Below are 25,264 nucleotides of genomic sequence, written 5' to 3'. Positions count from 1 at the left end.
CTCATTTAGTCTTCACAAAAACTCTATATAATAATTATTGTTTATTATTATCTTCATTTTACAAATGAAAAACAATGAAGCCCAGAAAGGCTAAATATCTCATCCAAGGCCCCTCAGCTAGTGAGGAGGGAAGCCAGGACAGGAATTTACGGTATATGATGTGGCCCCCTCTGAAGACAAAGCAGTGGCCTCTGCCATCTTTGTCAACTGCCTAGGCTCCAGGACATAACTCGGCAGGAACCATCACAGCACTGGGCACAGCCCTGTCTCAAACAGTGCATTTATAAGGATCAGGGACCTCTTCCCCTCAAGACCTCTAGACCTCTCCCCTACTAGACCACGATTTCTTCCAGGTGGAAGGACACATCCTCAGTATCTGTAAGGTGCTCAGTGAATGAAGGACAAATAAAGAAACAAAAAGGTAAAGGTGAGCTTATTGACAAGAACCACGAGAGGACTATCTTTTCAGTTCACTGTCAACTTCCAGCCTTCTTCTCAAACAATTTTAGTTCAAAGACAGCAGGGTTTTTGCCAACACCACATACTACAAAGGCCTACCTGACCCTAACACCATGGGCCTTAAAGCCGGGCAGTAGCCTCATAGGCTCCAGAGTCCCATGCCATCCACAGGAAGGCAGCCAGCTGCCCTCAAGCCAGCCTGCTGTCACTGCTTGCTCACACACAGAAAACCGTAGCTTGGGTGAGTCAGGGATTGGCCGACAATTCCCTGTTGGGTCATAGCCTCTGGCTGCCCCCGATCAACAGGAAACCTCAACATGCTTAAGTTGTTTTTAAAAGGGCAAGTCAAACAAGAGCCATCCCACGTGTACATGGGCACAGATGAGAGAAATTCAGTGCCCAGCCAAGCCAATGACCAAAGAGACTCTGCTCAGTAAGGACGTGTGAAAAGAATAAGCCTCAGCGCTCCCTAGAGTAGGCAGCAGCAGGGCAATGTGCCAAGCTTGAGCCTGGGGAGATCCCAACCTACTCACAATCGAGGGAGGCCTGAAGTCCCTCATTTATTTCACAGAACCATGGATACAGAAGGCCATCAGTCCAGCCCTGTAAGCCAGTAAAGTCTGGACTACACAAAGGATTCTGTTTCAGCTATTCTCAATTGGAGGTGGGAGAAGATGCCTTGAATAGAAAACAACTTTAATTTGTGTTTTTTCATTCAACAAATACTTAGTGAGCATCTACTATGGACCAGGCTCTGCTCTAGGTGCTAGATATAAGAATAAACAAAAGGGGCGCCTGGGTGGCTCAGTCGGTTAAGCGGCCGACTTCGGCTCAGGTCATGATCTCGCGGTCCATGAGTTCGAGCACCGTGTCGGGCTCTGTGCTGACAGCTCAGAGCCTGGAGCCTGTTTCAGATTCTGTGTCTCCCTCTCTCTGACCCTCCTCTGTTCATGCTCTGTCTCTCCCTGTCTCAAAAATAAATAAAACGTTAAAAAAAAAAAAAAAGAATAAACAAAAGAGACAAAAATTCATGTCCTTGTGAAGTTTAAAATCTAGTGGGAGATGACAGGCATCTAATGAGACTCAGAATCTCTTAGGAAGCCTTTTGATTATGCCTCATTGCTCCAGACATTTTGATATGCTCCCTTAGAGATGCGTCTCCTCAAACTCCCAAGATGAGAAGTCATCAGGCCATGAAGCCACTGTACTTATGGGGAGTAGATGTGTGTGGCACAGTTCCCACAGGTGGGAAAGAAATAGGGTAAGGATCTCTGGTCTGATTCCAGCATGATTTCACAACAAATGGCTCCCTAACTTCCCGTAGTAGTTCCAGCATGGAGAAATCTCCACAAAGCAAGAAATTCTCTCAATGCCTAAATGCCTACCCTGCTGTAACTAAAGTTTAGTTTCCCTCCTCGCATGAATCATCAAATAGAGAAGAGACTGACCCTTGCCTTTAAAGGTCCTGGTCTCTGTATCATTGCTGAGCTGTGGCCAGAGCTATAGGTATTCCTTGCACAGTCTCACACACAGGCCAGGCCCCAAGTGCTGTATCAGCTTGGGATGAAAAAAGGGGCCTGGAGCCCAGGCATCTCCAGGTTCATCACTCACTCCAGGGTTCTAGGAATAAATTTGTAAACAATATAGATAAGCCCTTGCCTTCATGCCATTCTCACTTAACTCTCCCTGTTTCTAATTCTACCTTTTTAGGAATGTGACCTTGGGCAAAGCTGCTCACTCTGAGCTTCCAGTTTCAATCCCTCAAAACCGATCCAACTACGTCATTGGGTTGTCATAATGGGCAAATGAGACTATGGATGTGAGCTGATATCGTACACTGTAACTCACTATGACTGTAATTATCGTTAGTATTAAGTTTTTCACTTAATGGTTATGCTAGGCCAGTTGTTCTCAACAGAGGGTAAGAACATTAGAAAGCCTTAGGGTTCACATTTCAGCATAGCCACTACCAAGTTACATGACTTTCAGCAAATGACTTCAACTCTTTAAACCTTAGTATCTTGATCTGTAAAATGGAAGTTAAAAAAGCACACATCTCTGGGGATTATTGTAAGGAATAGAGACAACATATGTCAAGTGTTGAGCTCAGTGGCTAACACATAGCAATCAATCTTAGCCAGATAATAACTAATATTAATGAGGGGCTCAGCACTCAGAACAATTGCTTGGCAAACTTTTTCAAAGAGCTTACCTTTGTTCTTAGATTCTAAACATCTGGGGTGAAAGGGGAGGGAAGTAAATTAAAAATGGCTATAAATCTTTTGCAGCTCATGCTATCAAAATGTGGATTCTATTTTTCTGCCCCTTAAATCTAGGTTGATCTTGTGATATGCTTTGACCAAAAGAATGGAGTAGAAATTAAGTGAAGTTCCAAACCTGAGGCCTCAAGAGGCCTTGCAGAAGCCCCCTTTATATACCTAGAATGCTACCCTGAGAATGTCATGTAAGGAAGCCAGTCTAGTCTTTTAGAGGACAAGAGGAGCGCAACTGAGGTCCCTGCAGCCGACAGCCTGCTTCAGTGTGAGCCTGACACGTGAGTCTAACACGTGAGTGAGGTCATCTTGGATCCAAGTGAACTTGGCTACATGAGTGACTCCAGAGGAAACCAGTGGAGGAACTGCCCAGTAAATGCACAGAAACGTGAGAATAAACTGTTCTAAACCACTACGTTTTCGGGTGGTTTGCTACAATGCAACAGTAAAATGATGCAGGTGGGAAAGGCCAGCCTTGTGTATAATTGGCCTGCCCTATCCCAGTGCAAAACCACTGCCCTGGACCTTCCATCCCTGTGCCTCTCCTCCACTTCCCCATAGAGCAGTTGTTGGTCTCGATGGTCTTGGTCTTGGATCTCCATGGTCTTGATGTTTGGATCTCACTCTCTTTACTAGGGGCTCTGGCACTCTTCTGAGAATCTCCTCTGAGCACTCCCTACAAATGGAGCTAGTTCTGTAATCCCAAGAATAGAATCAGCTTCCATTAGTCTTTGCCCCCCCCAAAGTGGCCAGTATCACAAAGACAAGAAATAATAAGCACTGGCGAGCATATGGAAAAAAGGGAACCCTTGTATACTTTTGGTTGGAATGTATATTGGTACAACTACTGTGGAGAACAGTATCAAGGTTCCTCAAGAGATCAAAAATAGGGGCGCCTGAGTGGCTCAGTCGGTTAAGTGTCCGACTTCGGCTCAGGTCATGATCTCACGGTCCGTGAGTTCAAGCCCCGCGTCGGGCTCCGTGCTGACAGCTCAGAGACTGGAGCCTGCTTCAGATTCTGTGTCTCCCTCTCTCTCTGACCCTCCCCCGATCATGCTCTGTCTCTGTCTCAAAAATAAATAAAACATTAAAAAAAATAAAATAAAAATAAATAAATAAAAATAGAAGGGCGCATGGGTAGCTCAGTTGGTTGAGTGCCTGATTCTTGATTTTGGCTTGGGTAATAACCCCAGGGTCATGGGATCAAGCCCTGCATCAGGCTCTGCATTCAGTGTGGAGCCTGCTTGGGCTTCTCTTTCTCTCTCTCTGCCCCCCTTCCCCGCTAGTGCACTCTCTTCTCTCTCTCTCTCTAAAATAAAATAAATAGAAATGCCATCTGATGTAGTAATACCACTACTGGGTATTTACCCAAAGAAAATGAAAGCAATAATTCAAAAAGAAGTATGCACTTCTATGTTTATTGCAGCATTATTCACAATAGCCAAGATACAAAAGCAACCTAAGTGTTTATCAACAGATGACTGGATAATGAAGATGTACACACACATATACCAATACACAGTGGAGTATTACTAAACCATAAAAAAGAATGAGATCTTGCCATTTATGACAGCAGGGATGAACTATAAGGTATTATACTAAATGAAATAAGATAGAAAAAGACAAAAACCACATGACTACACTTATATATGGAATCTAAACAAACAAACAAATCCTTAAACACAGAAAACAAACTAATCATTGCCAAAAGGGAGGGAGGTGGGGGGATGGGCAAAATAGGTGAAAGGGATTAAGAGGTACAACCTTCCAGCTATAAAATAAATAAGTCACAGAGATGAAGAGTACAGCATAGGGAATGCAATCAACAATACTGTAATAATGTCGTAGGGTGACTAGACTCACTGTGGTGAGAAAAGCTGTTGGTGCAGGATGAAAGCAGGCAAATTCAGGAGCAATGTCCTTAAGCAAGCAGTAAAGGGGATGGGGATCCAATGTCCATCTAGAAGGGTTGCCCTTAGACTGGAGAATCCCTTTTGTTCTCACTCTCATCCACCTGGGCTGAGTATCTTCTCACGTAGTCTCATCCCTGTGCTGCTTTATGCTTCCACCATTGGCTTTTACTGCTTTCGTGTTTTCCAACTCATTCCACAGAGGGGAGAAAAGATCCAGATTTGTTCTTTGTTTCCCGCTCCTTCAACCATATGTACCCAGCTCCTTCCCCAAACACACAGATCTACATAATGACTAAGTCCTACCAATTTTACATCCTTCACATCTCTCAGATATGTCCCCTTCCTCATCATCCCCACTGCTGCTACTTCTTTCAGATCTGATCTTTCACCGGGACTATTGAAACAATCTCTTAATCTCTCTCTCTGCCTTCAACCTTAACCCAGTTCTCATCAATCCTCTTATCTTCTGACATCTTTCTAGTAAGGGAAACTCCTCATGCTTGACACTCCCCACTATCCACAGAATGAAGTGCAAATTCATTGACATGGATGTCAAGGCCCCTCATGATCTGGTCCTTATTTATTTTTCCTCTGTCATCTCACTATTTTTTCTTACATGCAATCCTGTATCCTACCCACATCAAACTCCTTTCCCCTATTTATTTTTTCTTTTGTCATCTCACAGTCTTTTCTTACATGCAATCCTGTATCCTACCCACGTCAAACTCCTTGCTTTTCATGCTTCTAGGCTTCCCACGTTGTTTCCTTTGCCTGGAATGCTGGCTTGGTCACTTACATATCTCTGTAGCTGCACTCTGGAATCTCTCTTGATCCTACCCCCTTCATCCAGGTGGAGACAGCTATGTTTTGATGCCTCCACTGAGCCTGTAAAAATGTCTGTTATGGTACTTGTAACATGTTATTGGACTATATTATTTCCTCACTTGCCTCCCTTACTAGACAATGAATGGACCTAGTTGAAGGTGGTAACAGAGTCTTATTAATCTTCGTATCCCCCATTCTTTGTACTGCATCTAGAATTTAGCAGGAATTAATGTTTATGTTGAACGACTAAATGAATGAATAAAAAATAAATGGTTAAAACTTAGGTCTCCTTTTGCCTGCCCAGGACAGGCACAGACTTCCCTGCCTCCCCCTCTTGTTGATATATGACCTGAAGAACAATACAAAAAGTTACACAAAGCACTCAGTGCAGCCCAGAGGGCAGGTGACAGTTCCCAAAGCCCTCTCCCATAAGGCAAAAATCATATAACAGACTAAGAGTCTAAAAACCTGGGTTTCCTCTGGTCCTGGTCCCATCACTTCCTGGATGTACTCATGGAAAAGTCACCTAAATCCTCTGTGCCTCAGATTCTTTATCCATAAAACAGGAAAAACACTTGCTTGTGGCTAAAATGATGTACTTTTCAAAAGTGCTTGAACACCATAAATGGCTCCAGGAATATAAAAGAAATATAAAAGTAAATACAACACAGCTAAAAGACATCTAAGACTCTGCTCTGATCATCTCTTGCTCTTTATTCTAAAATCCCAGGTTTGCCCCTGGGAAGGCAGACACTGTGAAACGCAACACTCACACCACTGCCTTGTCAGCAGGCAGCCAGATCTGCTCTCGGCACAGGCGCGCATGCCAACACCGCAGCATGGGACTGGCCAAAACCAACATTTACAGAGATAAAAGGAGAAAGAGAGAAGAAAGGGGAGAGAATGCAAAGGAGCAGAGGAGCATAAATACTCACATACAGACAAATATATAAGACAAGTGAGTAGGAAACAAAGAGTATGAACTAAGGGTATGGAAAGAGAAATTTAAAGAAAAATTAAAAAAAAAAGAAATTTAAAGAAAAAAATTTAAAGAAGAAAATTTAAAATTTAAAGTGTGTGTGTGGGTGTGTACATAGACAGAAAGTGAGAGTTAAAATGCAAACTATCAAACTATGTGCCCTTTCCTCTGGTATTATTTTATAAGAATACAACCTAACCCTTCGCTTAGTGATCTGAGCCATTCTCCAGTAATATAGCAGCACGCATTCATGCTGAGGGATGCCAAATGTACCCAAGGACTCTTTGGGAGGGAAGGCTATCTTTAATTAGTCCTTGATGACAAGAGATTTCTGAACTCAGCATGTTCTGGTGACAGGGCTTCTGAGAGTATCAGTATCAGGAAGAAAACCAAGTTGGGGCCAGTTGGGGAAGGTTCCTATGGGTCCAGGAAACAGCCCCAGAGGTACCAAGATGGGCTGTAGATCACATCAAGTGAGGCTGTTTACAGATTAAGATTATACAGAGCCCAGCTTCCAATATGCTTAGTCTTTACCAAACAAGTGTCCAGCCTGCTTCTGAATGAAACTGCCTAGAAGTTGGCCATCCACCATTCTCGGGCTGTTCAATGAAGGTGGGCCCTTGTTGGCTCAGTGGACATCAGGATCCTACCACCACGCAGTGACTGCCCCAACTCTGGAGGTGACATTCACACCGTATTCCCTCAAGGCCATACTCTGAGTCACACAGGAGGAGAAAGGGGAGGAAGTCTGCCTGAATCCTGTCAGCAAGTCCCAAAGTTTGTTCCCCAGGCCAGAGCAGGTGCTCAGTTCAATAACTCCCACTGAGATCCCACTCTGGGATGGTCCTGATAAAAAGCCAAAGGACAGGGAAACTCTCACAACTTGGACTTCCTGTTCCCAAAGCAACCTCATCTCAAATGGCTGGACCCCCACAACAGGGCCCAGGACAGCCTCATCCACCAAGTGGGGCTTCATATGAGCCACCATCTCTAGAGATTCTTGAGATCAATCACAGCTTGTCAGGGTAGGTAGAACAGTAGGTAGGGTCAGAGCAGAACCGGAGTCACCTTTTCACTTCCAAAAGTACATCTAAGAATCTACCAAAGTCACACCTGCCTGCCTTCCAGCTGGTTTCTAGGGAAGCATAAAGAGGATTGGTGAGCTCTTCTCTGGGGGGGGGGCCCTAAGTCCCCTAAGTAGTACAGAGCAGTTACAAGACAGAAGCCCTCCCTGAGGCAGGTAAAAATTATGCCTTACAGGAATAGCTCCCGGTAAAAATGAAACTGCTTTACAAAACAGAACCAGGTACTATGCAAAGCCAACAAGGAGAGAAATGTAGTTTCAGGAAACCATATTAAAGATACTTGTAATGGTTTTAAAATATGGTCCCCCAATTCTCTGACATGCCTCCTATAAAAATGACCCCTCCTCTTGAATCTGGACTCTGTGACTGCCTGACCAATAGAATACAACTGAAATGAGTCTGTCAATTTTCAGGCCCAAGCCTCAAGAAACCAGCAGCTTCTACTTCCTGTCTCCCATGCTGTGAGGAAGCCCAGGCCTCACAGAGTGGGCACATATAGGTATTCTAACAGTCCCAACTGAGGTTCCAGAAATAGCCAACATCAACCCCCAGACACGTAAGGTAAGACACCTCTAGGTAATACCAGCCCCTAGTCAATGAGTTACCCTACACCGTGAAGTCTTTCCAGCCAAGGACCCAGACATCATGGAGCAGGAAACAGCCATCCCTGCAGTGCTGTCTGAATTCCTAAGCTACAGACTCTGTGAGCATAATAAAATGGTTGTTTTACACCATAAAATTCCAGGATAGTTATAAAGCAGTAGATAACTGAACAGATTTCGTTACCTAGAAACAGAGTGCTGTTGAAACAAAATCCTAAATCAGTGACTTTGGGACTGAGTGACTGGCTATCAGGAGGGACTTAAGGGAAAGTAAGGAAAATGTTAGTAGAAGCTAGAGGAAGGGGACCCTCAAAAAACATTGGAAAGTTTGCTAATCCTGTCACCAGTGGTGACATGGAAAATAGAAAATATACCTAATTTAATGAACTCGCTTAAGGTATTTCCAAGTAGAGTGCTAAGGCGCCATCTGACTTCTAGCTGCATATAGTAAGAGAGAGAAGAGATGAGCCAAAAAAGGAAATATAAATGGGAAAGGGCTTTCTGTGTTAGGAGATAACACTTGTTTCAGTCTCAGTCTCTCCAAACAAGAAAAAAGTCCCTAATTAAGAAATGGCTTTCCGATTGTGGGGGCAGTTTTACTGCATGTGTGTATGTGCATAAATGTGTAAACTAATCACACTGTATACTTAAGACTGTTCAGTTTATTATACTTTAATTATCCTTCAATAAATCTCTTTAAAAAAATATCTGGAGTGGGACTGGAAGATCCTTGTCAAGACCTAAAAAATGTTTTCAAGCATTGTCTCATTAAATCTTACAGACAGACACACAAAAGGCCTTCTAACAATTTTAAGGGTAGGCCTGGCAGATCCTCTGTAAATAGTAAAGCGTCTAAGACTCTTAAGAACCAAGCAGTCTCACAGAGAACCCAAAGTGGGAAAGGACTCATGGTGAGGTGATTTGTACATGTGCCTTTTGTCTACTGCAGTGGATTATAAAGTGATTCGGAAGAAACTCACAAAGTTTTTAAAGGAACTATATCATCAGCTGGAACTGAGAAGCACAGAGACAGTAAAATGAAAGGAAGGCTCTGGACTCTTGAAATACTATGCACATGAAGCAGTTGGAGAAAACTACTCACCTGTAAGAATGGACTACTTTTTATGGAAAAGGAAAAATAAGAGTTGGGATAACCAAAAGCCCTGAGGATGGAGCCAGAGACAAGGTAAATGCCTCCAAGGCAGTAAAACCAAGACCTAATCAAGGAATTGGTAATTTGTGCCCTCACTGAATATAAGAATTACAATGGACCCCTAACAGCTGTGTGGCCTCCAGTGTTCCCCTTTCTGAAAAGAAGTATCTACAGCGGTTACTCAAGGCCTGTCCGACCGGGGTATTTTGGGTGGCAGATATAAATTCTCTTTAGTTTATAGGTCTTCACATCAAGAGGAACAGTACTCAAGGAACTGCACCCAATGAAAGGGACTGCACCCAAAGAGTTTCATCTATATCTGGACCTGACTTACATGACAAGATCCTAGAATTTAAGCTGATGCCATTAAAAGGAGGAGACCTGGGATCTTAGGGGAGAGACTGAGTGTATTTCACATTTGGGAAGGATGTGAATTTTTGTGATCAGAGGGCAGACCATGGCAGATTGTATTTTCCAAAGAGAGTGCCCACAACCTACCCTATCTCACATGCCCTTCTAGCAACGTGATGTTGATAATCCTCTCATCAAGTGGGAATTAGTTTCCCTCCTCTTGTGTGATACTGTGATTTACAGTAAGAAATATGTAATTGGTCTTAGTCCCATTTCTGGCACAGAGCTCCTAAATCCCTTGGAATTGCCTAAGTGATGACAGTGTTGACGGTGTCTTTTGTTATGCTAATGAAGTGACTTTTGGACTACACCTAAACCTGAGGGCTGTTTGCCAGGAAAACCAACCTTGAGATTAGAGGGCTGGAACTTTCTGTTCTCCCTTGAACACCAAGGAGAGGAGGGGGCTGGAGGGTGAATCAACCACCAATGGCCCATGATCATCCTCAGTCATGCCTGTGTAACTGAAGCCTCCATAAAACCCAAAAGGGAAGGGTTTAGAGAGGTTCCAGCCTGGTGAATCAGAATGCTTCCACATGCCACTATGCCAGGCCCAGGCTCCCCAGGACAGAAGATCCTTTGCTTGGGACCTGGCCCTATGTATCTCCTCATCTGGCTGTTGATTCATATCTATTAATATCCTTTGTAATAAACTGGTAATCTAATGAGTAAATGTATTTCTTGAGTTCTGTGAGCCACTCTAGTAAATTAATGAACTCAAGGAGAGTTGTGGGAACCTCTGATGTTTTAGCCAGTTGGTCAGAGCACAGGTAACAACCTGGGCTTGAGATTAGCATCTGAAGGAAAGGGCCCTCTTATGAAACCGAGCCCTTAACCTGTGGAATCTGATGGTATCTCTGGTAGATAGTCTCAGAATTGAGTTGAACTGTTGGGCACCAAGCTGATGTCAGAGAATTGCTTAGTGGTGTGGAGGAACACCCTCACACACACCCCCACGTTGGAATTGCCGTGCAGAGCTCTTTACCTTGAACTTCAGCAGACCTTTGTTATCTCCTTAATCAACAGAATAAAACAGAAAAAACACGATGTAACTTCTGAGGCTAGGTCATTAAAATGTCATGCATTTTCTGCCTTGTTCTCTGGAGATGCTCACTCTTGGAATCCAGACATCATGCTGTAAAAGCATGCAACCAAACACAGAGGCCACACGTAGGTGTTCTGCAGCTGAGATCCCAGCTGACCACCAGAATCAACAGTCAGACATGTAAGTGAACAAGTCTTCAGATGATTCCAGCCTCCAGCCACTGCGTCACCAATGCTGCAAGGAAAAGAGACAGGCTTTTCCTAATGAGCCCTACCCAAATTGCAATTTGTGAGCAAAATAAATGACTATTAATGTTGTCAGCCACTAAGTTTAGGGTTGTTTGTTATGTAGCAATAAATAACCAGACAAATACTGATGACATCATGGGTGGATTCTAGGAAGCATCTCAAGTAATGGGGGGCTAAGGCCAGAGGTTCTCCTGAGAGGTAGCCTGCTTTTTTACCCACAGCCAGTACTCTCAGGAGACTTTCCCTATCTGCTAGCTCTTACCCTCTTCCTGAAATCCAGGCACTGGGTCCAGATCTGTGTCCACTTTAGCAGTGGGATCTCAAGACCTTTCTGGATTTCACTACAAATCAGTGTCTCCCTCTGCACAGAAACCTGTAAATATAAGTTGAATTTACAGTTCTACTGTCAATTAGCTATGTAGGTTTTAGCTTCCTCATATGTAACATCAAGTAATTGAGCCAAATGAATCCCAAGACCCCTCCAACTTTAACATTCCAAAAGAGTATGTGTTGGGCCTCCAAAGAGTTCTAATTGAGTAGGGGGAAAAAGACCCACACAAATATCCACTCTACGAGCTACTATATGATTAGTGCTATTTGGAGGCTCCAAACTCAGGATTCTAAGTGTGAATACAGAGAGTGGAGAAATCTTTCTTAGCTGGGTAGTTAAGAAAAGCACTGGGAAAGAAAGAACATCTGCATCTAGACTGGCAGAAATGCAAGTTTTGCATTAGGCAATAGTGAAGGGTAAGAGTAGAAAGAAATATCAGGGCTTTTTATGAAAGCCTTACAAGCCAGGCCAAGTTTGACCATATCCTACTTGACAATAGTTTTTGAGCAGGGAGATTCCAGGAATGTTTAGAGGGAGGTGAATGTAGTGGCACAATAAAATAATAGAAGATCAAGAGAGCTAGGCTTGAGTTCATCCTCCCATTAGCTTTGTATTTGGGGGGAGCACCTCTTCTTTTCTATGTCTCAGCTTCCCAATCTATAAAACAAGTGGGTTAATACTGAATGAGCTCTAAGGTTATTTTCAGTTCTGCTTTTCTAAAAGTCTTTGGACTGAATGGAAAGGGAGCCCAAAGTTGGTAAGACCTACTAGGAAGATACCATAAAGATTCAAACAGCACAGCAGCCTATTCTCCAACAGGCTCACTGCCCAGACATCTCATCAACTGGCCAAAAATAGTTATCATCTTCCACAGAACAGGCATTGTTCCAAGCTCAAAGGAGAAGGAAAGAAGTCAATCAAAGTCCTTGACCCCCCAAGAAGTCTACATTTTTATAGGCACCCAGGTTTCTTGCACCTACATCCAGAGGCAAGGTTCCCAAACACAATACCGACTGCCCATATTTCCATGTGGCAACAACCGGGTGCTGGAGGTTCACAGTGCAGAAGCTGTTAAGGAAATCGGCAGGCATAACAAGTGTCCTGAGAACACCCCCTGCTGCCTGCCAGGCCTTACAACGCAAGTGAAATTCCTGGAAGGCAACAAGTAGCAAACAAAGTTCACCCCACACAGGTGGCTGAATTCGCTTTACACACAACACTTCCTTGTTTGCAAGTCACCACTCTGCTTCTAGTCCCACCCCAGGTCATCAACACCAGCATCATGAAGCCTGGCCTCTGAGATCCAGGGGACCTTTGAGACTCCCACCTCCCACTCCCAGAAATGAATACGAGCTAGAGTGGGAACAACCTGTGGGAGGGTGTATCTGGCAGCTAAGGGTGAAACAGTGTGCCTCTCCTGCCCCATCAACAAAGAGAAAGGGAAACCTGCTCCAAGAGACCAAAACATAGCAAAGAACAAAACGTTGGTGGTCAAGTGAAAAGGCTTAGATTTCTTCCTCCTGTGTATCCTGCCAATGAACACTGGGCTGCAGAAGAAAAGGAAGGAAATAAATAAGCAAAACACCCACCCACCCACCCCCCCACACACAAATAGAATGGAGTCCAGGATCCTTAACCCATATTGGCTCAAGTGAAATCTCATTCAAATTAAGGGCACAAACTTGCAAATACCTATCCTGACAGTTCCACAGGGTCCCATCCCACCTTTCCCACCTTTCCGTGCCCCAGAGTACCTTCTACCCCCAAAGTGAGATACAAATGCCTCCTAGTACCACTGGATTCCTCTGCCTCCGTGTGGATGATGTGGAGGTCCCCAAAGCAGTCAGGAAGTCAACCACCTAGCTTTCCCAAGCCCTAGTACCCTCATACTTCCCAACCAAAGTTCCCATCACACCAAGGAGTCTTTTCCCACTGAGACCCCTGGGCTAGCAATGATAAAAAGGGCCTTGGGTCACTGCCAAACATCTATTGAAAGGTCAGACTAAGAAATTCAGGTGCCAAGGTCATTAATCCAAGTTGTAAATGCCTTGACGAAAGAGAATGGGTCATTCTTCTTTGTCCCCCATTGTCTACCACAGAACCTGGCACCTGAGAGCAAAGCCCTCAGAGTTCATTGACAATGACTTCCTAAATGAGCTGGTGATTTAGTGCCCTACTCAGCCCAAAGAACACCCCCTAGAAATGGCTGGGGGTGAAGACAGCCAGAGAAACCACCAGATGACAATTTCAAAATAGCACCCACAGTCCAAGTGGTAGCCTCTGAGAGGATACAGCCAGCCACAGAGGCCTGTGACTCCATGCTAAAAGCCCAGGAAAGGAGGGAGGAAGGGAAGCAGAAATATGACAGGAAAGAAAGGAAGTGAACACTTAGAGGGGAGGCTGGAAGAATTCTTTTTTTAGGCACATCAGACGCTCAGATATTTACAAACATCATCTATCATGTTATGATGGCAAGCATGCTAGGAAGTTCAAGGAAGAGCAATTTCTAAAAATATTTAAAACATGTAGGTATGTATTTTCCAAACAGAAACAGGTACCTGTCAGTGGCCCAGATTCTGCCTTGTGACTTGCTGTAAAACCTCCATCTCCCATTCCATCCCCCACATAGTAGAAATTGGAAGAAAAAAAATGAATATTTAAAGGAGTTGAAGGCTGCTGGTATGGTAATTCTAATGCAGGTCCTAAATACACTATTTCTTTAAAATTAAGAATAAAACTATACAATCACAAATAATGCTTATTTTACTGCTACAGTCTCATATTAAAAAAAAAAAAAAATGGGAATCTTAGTTCCCAGTCTCCATCTGCCAACTCAGTCTCAGTAACACATGCCACCAGACCGGTGAGAGCCCAGCAAAGAGGTTCCCCAGAAGCAGACAATGGGAGATAAAGACTCTAATATCTAGATCTGCTTCTGCTGTGGCCACCAACATGCCCTGGGAGAGTTCAGGTTTTCTACCTGTTTTACCCAAGAAGTTGTCAGTCCCTGCCATTCTCTGGCTCACCCAGTTCAGGGACGCGAGTATGCAAGAAACTCTACCTAGGTTAGAGGAGGTGCAAGGGCAGGAGGTAGGGGCTGTTCTTGTTGGTCTTGCTGCCACAAAGTGGCTATCCAATTTGTGTGCCTAAGTTCCAGAATCTCCCAATCTCTGTCTGGTTGACACAGTCCATCCAGGCCATTTCCACTGGGACCAAACCTCGAATGTGTGGTACAGGAAACTCCTCTTGCCTCGTTCACACCAGTCACTCCTTTAGGGACGATGTGCAGTGTTCCATTCTTTCAACCATATCTTGATTCCAGTTCTGAATGAACCAAACAACTTCCGCCAGCTCTGGACAGACACCCCATCAGATTCACCCTGGCACTGCACAGCCCAGACACGCAGAGAGGAACTAGCCCTATCCCAGCCTAAGCTAAGCATCCTTCTCACAGCTATCCATTCTACTGGTTGAGGTCCCAAAAGTCAAATTTATCCACCTTAGATTCAGCAGAAGAGGCTAGAAAAGGTACATGGCTTTAATAAAAGAGCCCAGAGGTTCTTCGAGGACATCAGCATCCAGCCTCAACCAAAACTTGTGAAGCCCTGGTGAGAACAGTACATCTATCTTTCAGCTCTGGAAACTTTTATCCCATCATAGGGAAGGAGCTAATATTTATTGAGAAGCTTTATGCCAGGCACTACACTAAGCACTGACATATATTATGTCATTTAATCCTCACAGCAACTCTGTGAGATAAGTACTATTATTATTATTTCGTAGATGAGTAACTAAGATTTTAGAGGGCATAAGAAAGTGTCCTGAGATCTCACTATCTCAAATCCAGAGCTGGACTTGAAGCCAATTGTATATGATTTCAAAATCTGTGGCTTTTCTATTGTTCTACATTCCCACTTTTAAAAAGAAAACAAAACCAGGAAAGTGGATTATAGCTTATGCTGAGTAAAATTCCCAAGATGCTTTGTTTACAGCCCAGGCTATATTCTTGTAGAATCTGGACTTCTCTGCTTGGAACTTGTGCTAATATGTGTAACTGCCTCTCCACCCCTAACCCCAATGTGGTCAACTTCCCTCACTACAGTGTAGCCTAGCTCAGGCACAGCCCCCAAGCTGTCCCCATCTTAGGAAAAAGGATACAGCCAGGAGAACGTCAGCTGCTTCTTGCTGGCTCCATTCCTGGAGCCCTAGGCTCCTCCAACAGCACAAATCAAAGTCTGTTTTAGGGTCCCTGTTTGTTCTCCCCTATGAACACTTACAGAACTGAAAAATGGCATATATATTAGAGATGGCTTTTGCTTCAGTGTCAGCATGAGCTGGGCCAGGATCATTCACCTGGCTGACCGTCAGAGTCATGATGATAATCATTTACATTTTGGACCAAAGCCATATGGCTGCCCCTTGATGCCACCCTCCAGTGAGCCCCATTCCCCCATCAGTGCTCCCCTGCTCACCTGCTCAGAGTCCCCCGAGGGGCCTTAGTGCTTCCAGCTCCGTGGGTGATGCTGGAATTCTTGTTGGCAGTCATGGTCATTTCGGCTTTCTGAAAACCCAGAGCCCTGCAAAGAAGACAAGGCCTATAAGCCAAGTTTCCATGGGCAGCCAAAAGCACCTCAAACATTTCCAGATGACCTCCAAAACTGCCAAGAGGGTTTGTGTGGCGGTGGTAGGAACCACTTTCCCACATATATTTAATTCCAAGTGTTATGGCTTAGGAGGAGCCTCAAGGGACCCCTGATCTGAGTTAGGGAATGAGTCTAGGAGCTAACAGATAACTTACCACTTCACAGAAAATGACAAAACTCCATCTCCATCCTACCTCTTTTTGTTTCTTAGAAGTCCCAAACTTCTAGCATGCCATAGAGCCTTTACAAATTCCATCTTATTTGCATACCTCCTGAACAACTATTTATTCAGCATTTTTCTTGAATCAACCTGAAACAGACTTGCTTGTCTCAAAATGTTTAACCTTGTTCTATACAAGTAATCATTTAGTCATTCAACAAATACAAATGTTTACTGAGCACCCATGTCCTAGGCACTGCCATCCAGCAAAGAATGAAACAAAGTCTCTGCCCTCAGGGAGCTTACATCTCAGTGGGGAGAAACAGGCAATAAACCTGCACATGTCACATATGTGTGATACATCAGTGTACATTTGTGTATAATACGTATGGTGATGACAGGTGGTACGAAGAAGAAAATGATGCAGGGTAGATGGAGAGTAAAGAAGATCTGTTATTTTATTTTATCTTATTTCACTTTTTTAAAATGTTTATTTATTTTGAGAGGGAGAGAGAGAGCGCGCGAGCAGGGGACGGGCAGAGAGAAAGGAGAGAGAGAATTCTAAGCAGGATCCGCGTTGTTAGTGGCAGAGCCCAATGTGGGGGCTCCAACTCAGAAATGGTGAGATCATGACCTGACCCAAAATCAAGAGTCGGATGCTCAACCGACTGAGTCACCCAGCCCCCCACCAAGAATATCTGTTATTTAAAAAAAATTTTTTTTAATGTTTATTTATTTTTGAGAGAGAGACAGACAGACAGACAGACAGAGCATGAGCAGGGGAGGGGTAGAGAGAGAGGGAGACACAGAATCCAAAGCAGGCTCCAGGCTCTAAGCTGTCAGCACAGAGCCCAATGCAGGGCTCAAACTCACCAACCAAGAGATCATGACCTGAGCTGAAGTTGGATGCTTAACTGACTGAGTCACCCAGGTCCCCTGAAGATCTGTTATTTTAAATAAAATGTTTAGGGAAGAATATCCTGATAAAGTAACATACGAGCCAACACCATAAAATTATGAGCAATCATTTTTTTCTAATATCCATTAAGATAAAAGTAATATATGTTATGGTATTTAAGTACTGACAAAGTGAAAAATATCCATTCATGTACTGTAAAGAGTTAGCTAATATATCATTATCCTTTAGGGAACATTATTTTATGCTAAAATAATAAAAGGAAGAAAAAGGTTATAACTTAAGAGTACATCCAGATTGGAAAGGAAGAAGTAGAATTATCTCTTAGTTGCAGATGGTATAATCTTGTACACAGAAAATCCAAAGGATTCCACTAAAATACTCTTAAGCTAATATATAAAGTCAAGCAAGTTTTCAGGATACAGAGTAATATTTTTTAAATCAATTTTACTTCTAAATAATGACAGTGAGGGATACCTGGGAGGCTCAGTCGGTTAAGTATCTGACTCTTGGGTTTTGGCTCAGGTCATGATCTCACAGTGCGTGAGTTCCAGCCCCACATTGTGCTCGGCACTAACAGTGCAGAACCTGCTTGGGATTCTCTCATGTTTGTTCTCTCTCTCCCTCTCTCTCTCTCTTTCTCAAAAATAAATAAACATTAAAAAAAAAATTTTTAAATAAAAATAAATAAAAGACACCCATGAGTGGGGGATATTATTTGCAAATCACATATCTGCTAAGGAGCTCATATCCAGAATATATAAAGAATTCTTTCAATTCAATAATAAAAAGACAAATAACTCAATTAAGAAGTAGACAAAGGAAGGTGCCTGGGTGCCTTAGACAGCTAAGCATCCAACTCTTGTTTTCAGCTCAGGTTATGATCTCACAGTTTACGGGATCAAGTCCCACCTTAGGATCTGTGCTGACAGTGCGGGGCCGATTGGGATTCTCTCTCTCTCTCAAAATAAATAAACTTAAACTTCCCATGCTCTCTCTCTCTCTCTCTCTCTCAAAATAAATAAACTTAAAAAAAGTAAACAAAGGATTTGAATAGACATTTCTCTAAAGTTGTAAAATTTGCCAATAAGCCCATGAAACAATGTTCAACATCACTAGTCATCAGAGAAACAGAAATCAAAACTACAAGAAGGTATTGCCCTTGGGTATTGCACACCCACCAGGATGGCTATAATCAAACAGACAGATAAAAACAAATGTTACTATGCAGAAAAAACATTTGACAAAATAAAGCATCCTTTCTTGATAAAAACCCTCAAGAAAGTAGGGACAGAAGGATCTACCTCAAGTTCATAAAAGCCATATATGAAAGACTCACCGCTAATATCATCCTCAATGGGGAAAAACTGAGAGCTTTCCCCCTAAGATAAGGAACACAACAAGGATGTCTACTCTTACCACTGTTATCTAATCAGACAACACAAAGAAATAAAATGCATCCAAATCGGTAAAGAGGAAGTCTTTACTCTTCTCAGACAATGTGATACTCTATGTGGAAAACCCAAGAACTCCACCAAAAAACTGCTAGAACTTATACACGAATTCAGCAAAGTTGCAGGATATAAAATCAATGCACAGAAATCAGTTGCACTTCTATACACCAATAATGAAACAGCAGAAAGAGAAATCAAGGAATTGATCCCATTTACAATTGCACAAAACACCATAAAATACCTAGAGTAAACCTAACCAAAGAGGTAAAAAAAATCTATACACAGAAAACTATAGAAAGCTTATGAAAGATATTGAAGAAGACACACACAAAAAAAGGAAAAATATTCCATGCTCATGGATTGGAAGAACAAATATTGTTAAAATGTTGATATTATCCAAAGTAATCTACATATTCAATGCAATCCCTATCAAAATAACACAAGCATTCTTCACAGAGCTAGAACAAACAATTCTAAAATTTGTATGGAACCAGAAAAGACTCCAAATAGCCAAAGTAATGTCGAAAAAGAAAACCAAAGCTGGAGGCATCATAATTCTGGACTTCAAGGTGTATTACAAAGCTGTAATCATCACGACAGTGTGGCACAAAACAAACACATAGATCAATGGAACAGAATAGAGAACCCAGAAATGGACCCACAAACGTATGGCCGACTAATCTCTGACAAAGCAGGAAAGAATATCTAATGGAATAAAGACAGTCTCTTCAGCAAATGGTGCTGGGAAAACTGGACAGCGAAATGCAGAAGAATGAACCTGGACTACTTTCTTACACCATACACAAAAATATACTCAAAATGGATGAAAGACCTAAACATAAGATAGGAAGCCATCAAAATCCTAGTGGAGAAAACAGGCAACCCCTTTGACCTCAGCTGCAGCAATGTCTTACTTGACACATCTCCAGAGGCAAGGGAAACAAAAGCAAAAATGAACTATTGGGACCTCATCAAGATAAAAAGCTTCTGCACAGCAAAGGAAACAATCAGCAAAACTAAACAGCAACGATGGAATGGGAGAAGATATTTGCAAATGAATATCAGATAAAGGGTTATTACCCAAAATCTATATGAGAACTTATCAAACTCAACACCCAACACACAAATAATCCAGTGAAGAAATGGGCAAAAGACATGAATAGACACTTCTCCAAAGAAAACACCTAAATGACTAACAGACACATGAAAAAATGCTCAACATCACTCATCATCAGGGTAATACAAATCAAAACCACAATGAGATGCCACCTCACACACGTCAGAATGGCTAGCATTAACAACTCAGGCAATAACAGATTTTGGTGAGGATGCGGAGAAAGGAACCCTTTTGCACTGTTGGTTAGAGGGCAAACTGGTGCAGCCACTCTAGAAAACATTATGGAGGTTCCTCAAAAAATTAGAAATAGAACTATCCTACAACCCAGCAATTACACTGCTAAGTATTTATCCAGGATAAATGGATTTATAAGGATACAGGAGTGCTCATTCAAAGTGGCACATGCACCCCAATATTTATAGCAGTACTATCAACAATAGCCAAAGTATGGAAAGAGCCCAAATGTCCATTGATAGATGAATGGATAAAGAAGATGTGGTATACACACACACACACACACACACACACACACACACACACACACAGGAATATTACATGGCAATCAAAAAGAATGAAATCTTGCCACTTGCAACAACGTGGATGAAACTAGAGTATATTATGCTAAGCGAAACAAGTCAGTCAGGAAGACAAATATCATATGATTTCACTCATAAGTGGAATTTAAGATATAAAACAGATGAACATAAGGGAAGGGAAGCAAAAATAATATAAAAACAGAGAGAGAGACAAACCATAAGAGACTCCTAAATACAGAGAACAAAGCGAGGGTTGCTGGCAGGATGTTGGGTGGGGGGATGGGCTACATGGATGAGAGGCATTAAGGAGGACACTTGTTGGGATGAGCACTGGGTATTGTATGCAAGTGAGGAATCACTAAATTCTATTCCTGAAATCATTATTACACTATATGTTAACTAAATTGTACTTAAATTTAAAAACTCTGTAAAGTAATGGTGTAAAATCAAGTTGATATATATGTGTGAGTTTGTATATGTATATGTATGTTCATACTTATGCAGAACTCTAGATTTTTTTCTTGTTAGCATAAAATTTAAATTTTCATGAAGAGATATGCCACTTCTTGGACTTATTTGATGGTAGAACTCCTTCCCACTTTTTTTCTCAGAATACTAATTTGTGTCTAGAACAGGGGTAGGTAAATTTTTCTGTAAGGCCTAAATAATAAATATCTTGGGCTATATAGGTCATACAGTCTCTGTTCCAATTACTGAACTCTTCACATAATATGAAAATAGCCACTGATTGTATGTAAATTAATAGGCATAAACGATTACGTTTCAGTAAAACTGTATTTACAAAACCAAGTGGTGAATGTCTGGGATTTAGCCAATGGACCATGGTTTCCTGACCCTTGCTATAGTAGAACATTTGTTTACTAAGACAGTTTAGATGATGTTACAGGACATTATATTCACTGATGGTTTATAAAGTGCTAGAGTAGACCAGGCACTTTATCTAGCTCTATCCACTGCAAGCCTCAGAATCTTGAGTCCAATAGTTAGGTAGAGCATATGCAATAAAGATATCTGTAAAAATAAGAGAATTAAAAATTAAAAAATTAAGGGGCACTTGGGTGGGTCAGTCTGTTAAGCATCTGACTTCGGCTCAGGTCATGTGTCTCACGGTTCATGGGTTCGAGCCCCACATCAGGTTCTGTGTTCACAGCTGAGAGCCTGGAGCCTGCTTCAGATTCTGTGTCTCCCCCTCTCTCTACCCCTCCCCTGCTCATGCTCGGTTTCTCTCTCTCTCTCTCTCAAAAATAAATAAATGTTAAAAAAATTTTTAGTGAGGCTGTGGAGAAACTGGAACTTTCATTCATTGCTGGTGAGAATGTACAATGGTGCAAACATTTTGGAAAACGGTTTGGCAGTTCCTCAAAAAGTTATACACAGAGTCACCATATGACCCAGCATGATCCACTCCTAGGTTTATACCCAAGAGCAATATAACTGTGTCCACACAAATATCTGTACACAAATGTTCATAAACAGCATTATTCATAATAGCCAAAAAGTGGAAACAAATCCAAATGATCATCAGTGAATGAATGCATAAAAAAGTATGGTATATCCATACAATGGAATATTATTCACACATAAAAAGGAATGAGAAATACTGATACATTCTATAACATGCATGAAACCTCGTGCCAATTTTACAAAATGTCCAGAATAGGCAAATCTATACAGACAGAAAGTAAATTAGTAATTGCCTAAGTTGGGTTGAGAGTGGCACACTTGGGAATGACTGCAATGAGTTTGGGCTTCTTTTTGGGGTGAAAAAAAGTACTGGAATTAGCGGTGATGGTTGCACAACTCTGAACATACTAAAACAAGTAAAATGTATGAATTTTATAGTACGTAAGTTATATCTCAAGATAGCTGTTCAAATAAAAAGGACAAAAAAAAAAAAAAAACAAAACCCTTTTTTTAAGTGCCCTGAAGAGCGGATGTGAGAGAGAACACAACTGATACACCAAGCATATTTCCAGTGTGAACGTACATTCTGGCCTGAACTAGCACCCCTTCCTGCAAGCTGAACAGCCATTCTCACTCTGATTGGTATTCCCATCACACAGACCAAAATGAAGTATATTTGGATGTGAAAGTTAAACATATTTGTTTACATCCAGATGGCTAACAGAACCATGAAAAGATGCTCAACATCACTCATCATTAGGGAAATACAAATCAAAACCACAATGAGGTACCACCTCACACCTGTCAAAATGGCTAAAATTAACAACTCAAGCAACAAGAGATGTTGGTGATGATGTGGAGAAAGAGGAATACTTTTGCACTATTGGTGGAAATGCAAACTGGTGCAGCCACTCTGGAAAACAGTATGGAGGTCCCTCAAAAAATTAGAAATAGAACTATCCTACAACCCAGCGACTGCACTACTAGGTATTTATCCAAGTGATACAAAAATGCTGATTTGAAGGGACACATGCACCCCAATATTTATAGAAGCACTATAAATGTGTGTGTGTATGTGTGTGTGTGTGTGTGTATATATGTATATATATATATATATATACACATAAAACGGAATATTATTTTAGTGTGTGTATGTATGTATGTATATATATATATATATACATGTATATATGTATATATGTGTGTGTGTGTGTGTGTGTCTATATATATATATATATATATATAAATATATATATATATATATAATGGACTATTATTCGGCAATCAAAAAGAATGAAATCTTGCCATTTGCAACAACATGGATGGACCTAGAGGGTATTATGCTAAACAAAATAAGTCAGTCAGAGAAAGACAAATATCATGTGATTTCACTCATTTGTGGAATTTAAGAAACCCAAAAGATGAACATAGGGGAAGGGAAGGAAAAATAAGAAGAGAGAGGGAGGCAAACCATAAGAGACTCTTAAATACAGAGAACAAACTGAGGGTTGCTGAGGGGTGTTGGGTGGAGGGATGGGCTAAATGGGGGAGGGGGACACTTGTTGGGATGAGCACTGGGTGTTATATGTAAGTGATGCATCACTCAATTCTACTCCTGAGGCCATTATTATACTATATGTTAACTAACTTGGATTTAGAAAAAAAAAATTAAACATATTTATTGACAGCCACTAAAGGCCTTAATCCTAGAGGCTGTCTTACTTATTACCTTGGTGCAGAAGAGCAATTGGTCTCAATGGCAAAAAATAAGCCCAACCGTAATTTTTGTTATCATTCCTAGTTCTCTCCTAATTTCAATATGAAATGCACTTCCTCTAATTTCCTTAACTTCATCATGGAGGCTCTCCAGATTATGGTTTTATTGATGGTGGGAGCAGGTAAAGTGGGAGTTGGAAAGGGAGGAAGAAGCCAGCAGGCATCAGGTGATAGTAATGAAACGTCCCTCCATTGTGAAGACTGCAGATGCTTTTGAAAGAAAACCAAACCTGAGACTCACTTTTATCCTTCATTAAGTAGAGAAAACCCTTCTCTATCTGTTAGGGAAAAAAATCTTTAAACCTAAGTATACAGCATAATGTTAGTGATGATGGTAATGATGATGATGATAATGAGGAGGAGGAGAAGTCAATCCTGCACCAGCCTGTGCACACTGGCTCTCAGCCCCATGCCAAGTTAAGTGCTTGGCATATGGCTGTGTGCACAACAGAAGGAAGGGAGAGAAAAGGCAGCCTCTGGAAGCTTTCCCAGGCCAGTTCTCAGGGTCCTCAGGGAGCACAGCACTACAAGGAATCAACTTGCTAAGTATGAGCTTTCAACCGTGCCCATGGTAACAATGGTCACAATAACCATCATAACCCATCAAAACAACACTAGACATGCTCTAGCAGCTCCAGGGCAGGTCCTTAGGGAAAGGGCAGAAGATTTGTAGAAAGACCAGAAACTGAAAAATATTAAAATAACATGATAAAAAATATATTCTTTCTTCTCCCATATTTCCGATCTAAGGAGGGTGGACCCACTTCTCACAAATGCTTTTACGTAGCTGAATATGAGAACACAGAGCCAACTTAGTAAGAAAGAAAAATACAGATGACTTTGACATTTCTTGGGCCAAGAAGAAAAATCCTGTGAAGAGGTAACCAAGAGAGGAGTGGATCAAAATTGTTACAAGGCCTATGGCAAGGACTCTTGATCACACTTCTGCAAGATCGCAGCTGCTAGCCTCAAAAGTAGCCTAGGAGTTCAGGCATCTTGAGCAGGCACTGCTGAGAACCCCAGACAGGCCTGCTCAGTCAGAAGAACAGAGATGCCAACTCATCATCCTTCCTCCCACCTGCTCTCACTAGGCCAGGTCTATCAGCTCAGGGAATAATCTAGGGGCTTGAGGAACTAAGGCACAGGCTAACCCTTTACACCTGAAGCTCAGACGTGAGCACTCTGCATGGCTGGCTTCCTGGAGGGCACTGCTTCTCCCAGGGCCCTAAGAGTAACTCCAGGTTCTCATCTATGCTTTCAGTCTGATACCTTGGCTAGTCGGGCTGCAAGGAGAGAAGACACTCCAGTTAGAGGAAATAGCCACTGAGCATGGAGCAGAGAAGGGAACTGAGACACTGTTTTGTTCTCAGGCCCATCAGTGGCAAAGTCCAAGAAGAAACTGCATGTTCAGAAAGTGAATTGTTCAATTAGCATCTACGACCAATGACAAATTGCTCAAAACCCTAGCTCTAACAAATTATAGACAACTATCTGAAGAGTCAGGACTATCCAGAGAAAGGACTATAATTAGGTACCCCCAGAATTTTTCTATAAACTGCATTGAGACAGACAAACCACAGTCCCAGGTACTTGAGGTGCAGTGGGAAGAACACCTGATTTGGGGTCAAATAACTAAGTCCAACCCTGCCTCTATCAACTGCTAGTTAAGTGATACTGAACAAGTGAGTTTCAAAGACTAAACTTTGTCACTATAAGAGCAATAATAATAACATGACCTACCTCACGTGATTGCCTGGCACACAAAAGCTTCATAAAAGGTTTTTCTTCCAGATCATGCTTCTGTGGGTATGTGGAAGGCAACCATTCTTGACCTTAAGTCATTTTCAGAGTCGCTGGTACTGTCATTCAATCTGTTTGCTATACTATGCTAAGCACTATGCAAACGTACTAGAATA

General features: G+C 42.0%; 1 protein-coding gene across 10 annotated transcripts in view; it reads right to left on the bottom strand.

Moving 5' to 3' along the window:
- The window catches only part of DENND2B (DENN domain containing 2B), a 156,770-nt gene that overhangs the window by 35,381 nt on the left and 96,125 nt on the right, over window positions 1-25,264 (bottom strand). For all 10 annotated transcript variants that reach the window (XM_081790310.1, XM_081790311.1, XM_081790308.1 and 7 more), the window contains one exon: window positions 15,794-15,898. In XM_081790310.1, coding sequence (XP_081646436.1) covers window positions 15,794-15,873 — 80 coding nt within the window. In that variant the 5' untranslated portion in view covers window positions 15,874-15,898. The remainder of the gene's footprint in view (window positions 1-15,793; window positions 15,899-25,264) is intronic.

The sequence above is a fragment of the Panthera onca genome, chromosome D1 (assembly GCF_046562875.1).
Source record: "Panthera onca isolate mPanOnc1 chromosome D1, mPanOnc1 haplotype 2, whole genome shotgun sequence".
NCBI classification, from domain to species: Eukaryota; Metazoa; Chordata; class Mammalia; order Carnivora; family Felidae; genus Panthera; species Panthera onca.
Note: the sequence above shows the minus strand (reverse complement) of the source record. Positions and strands in the feature narration are given on the sequence as shown.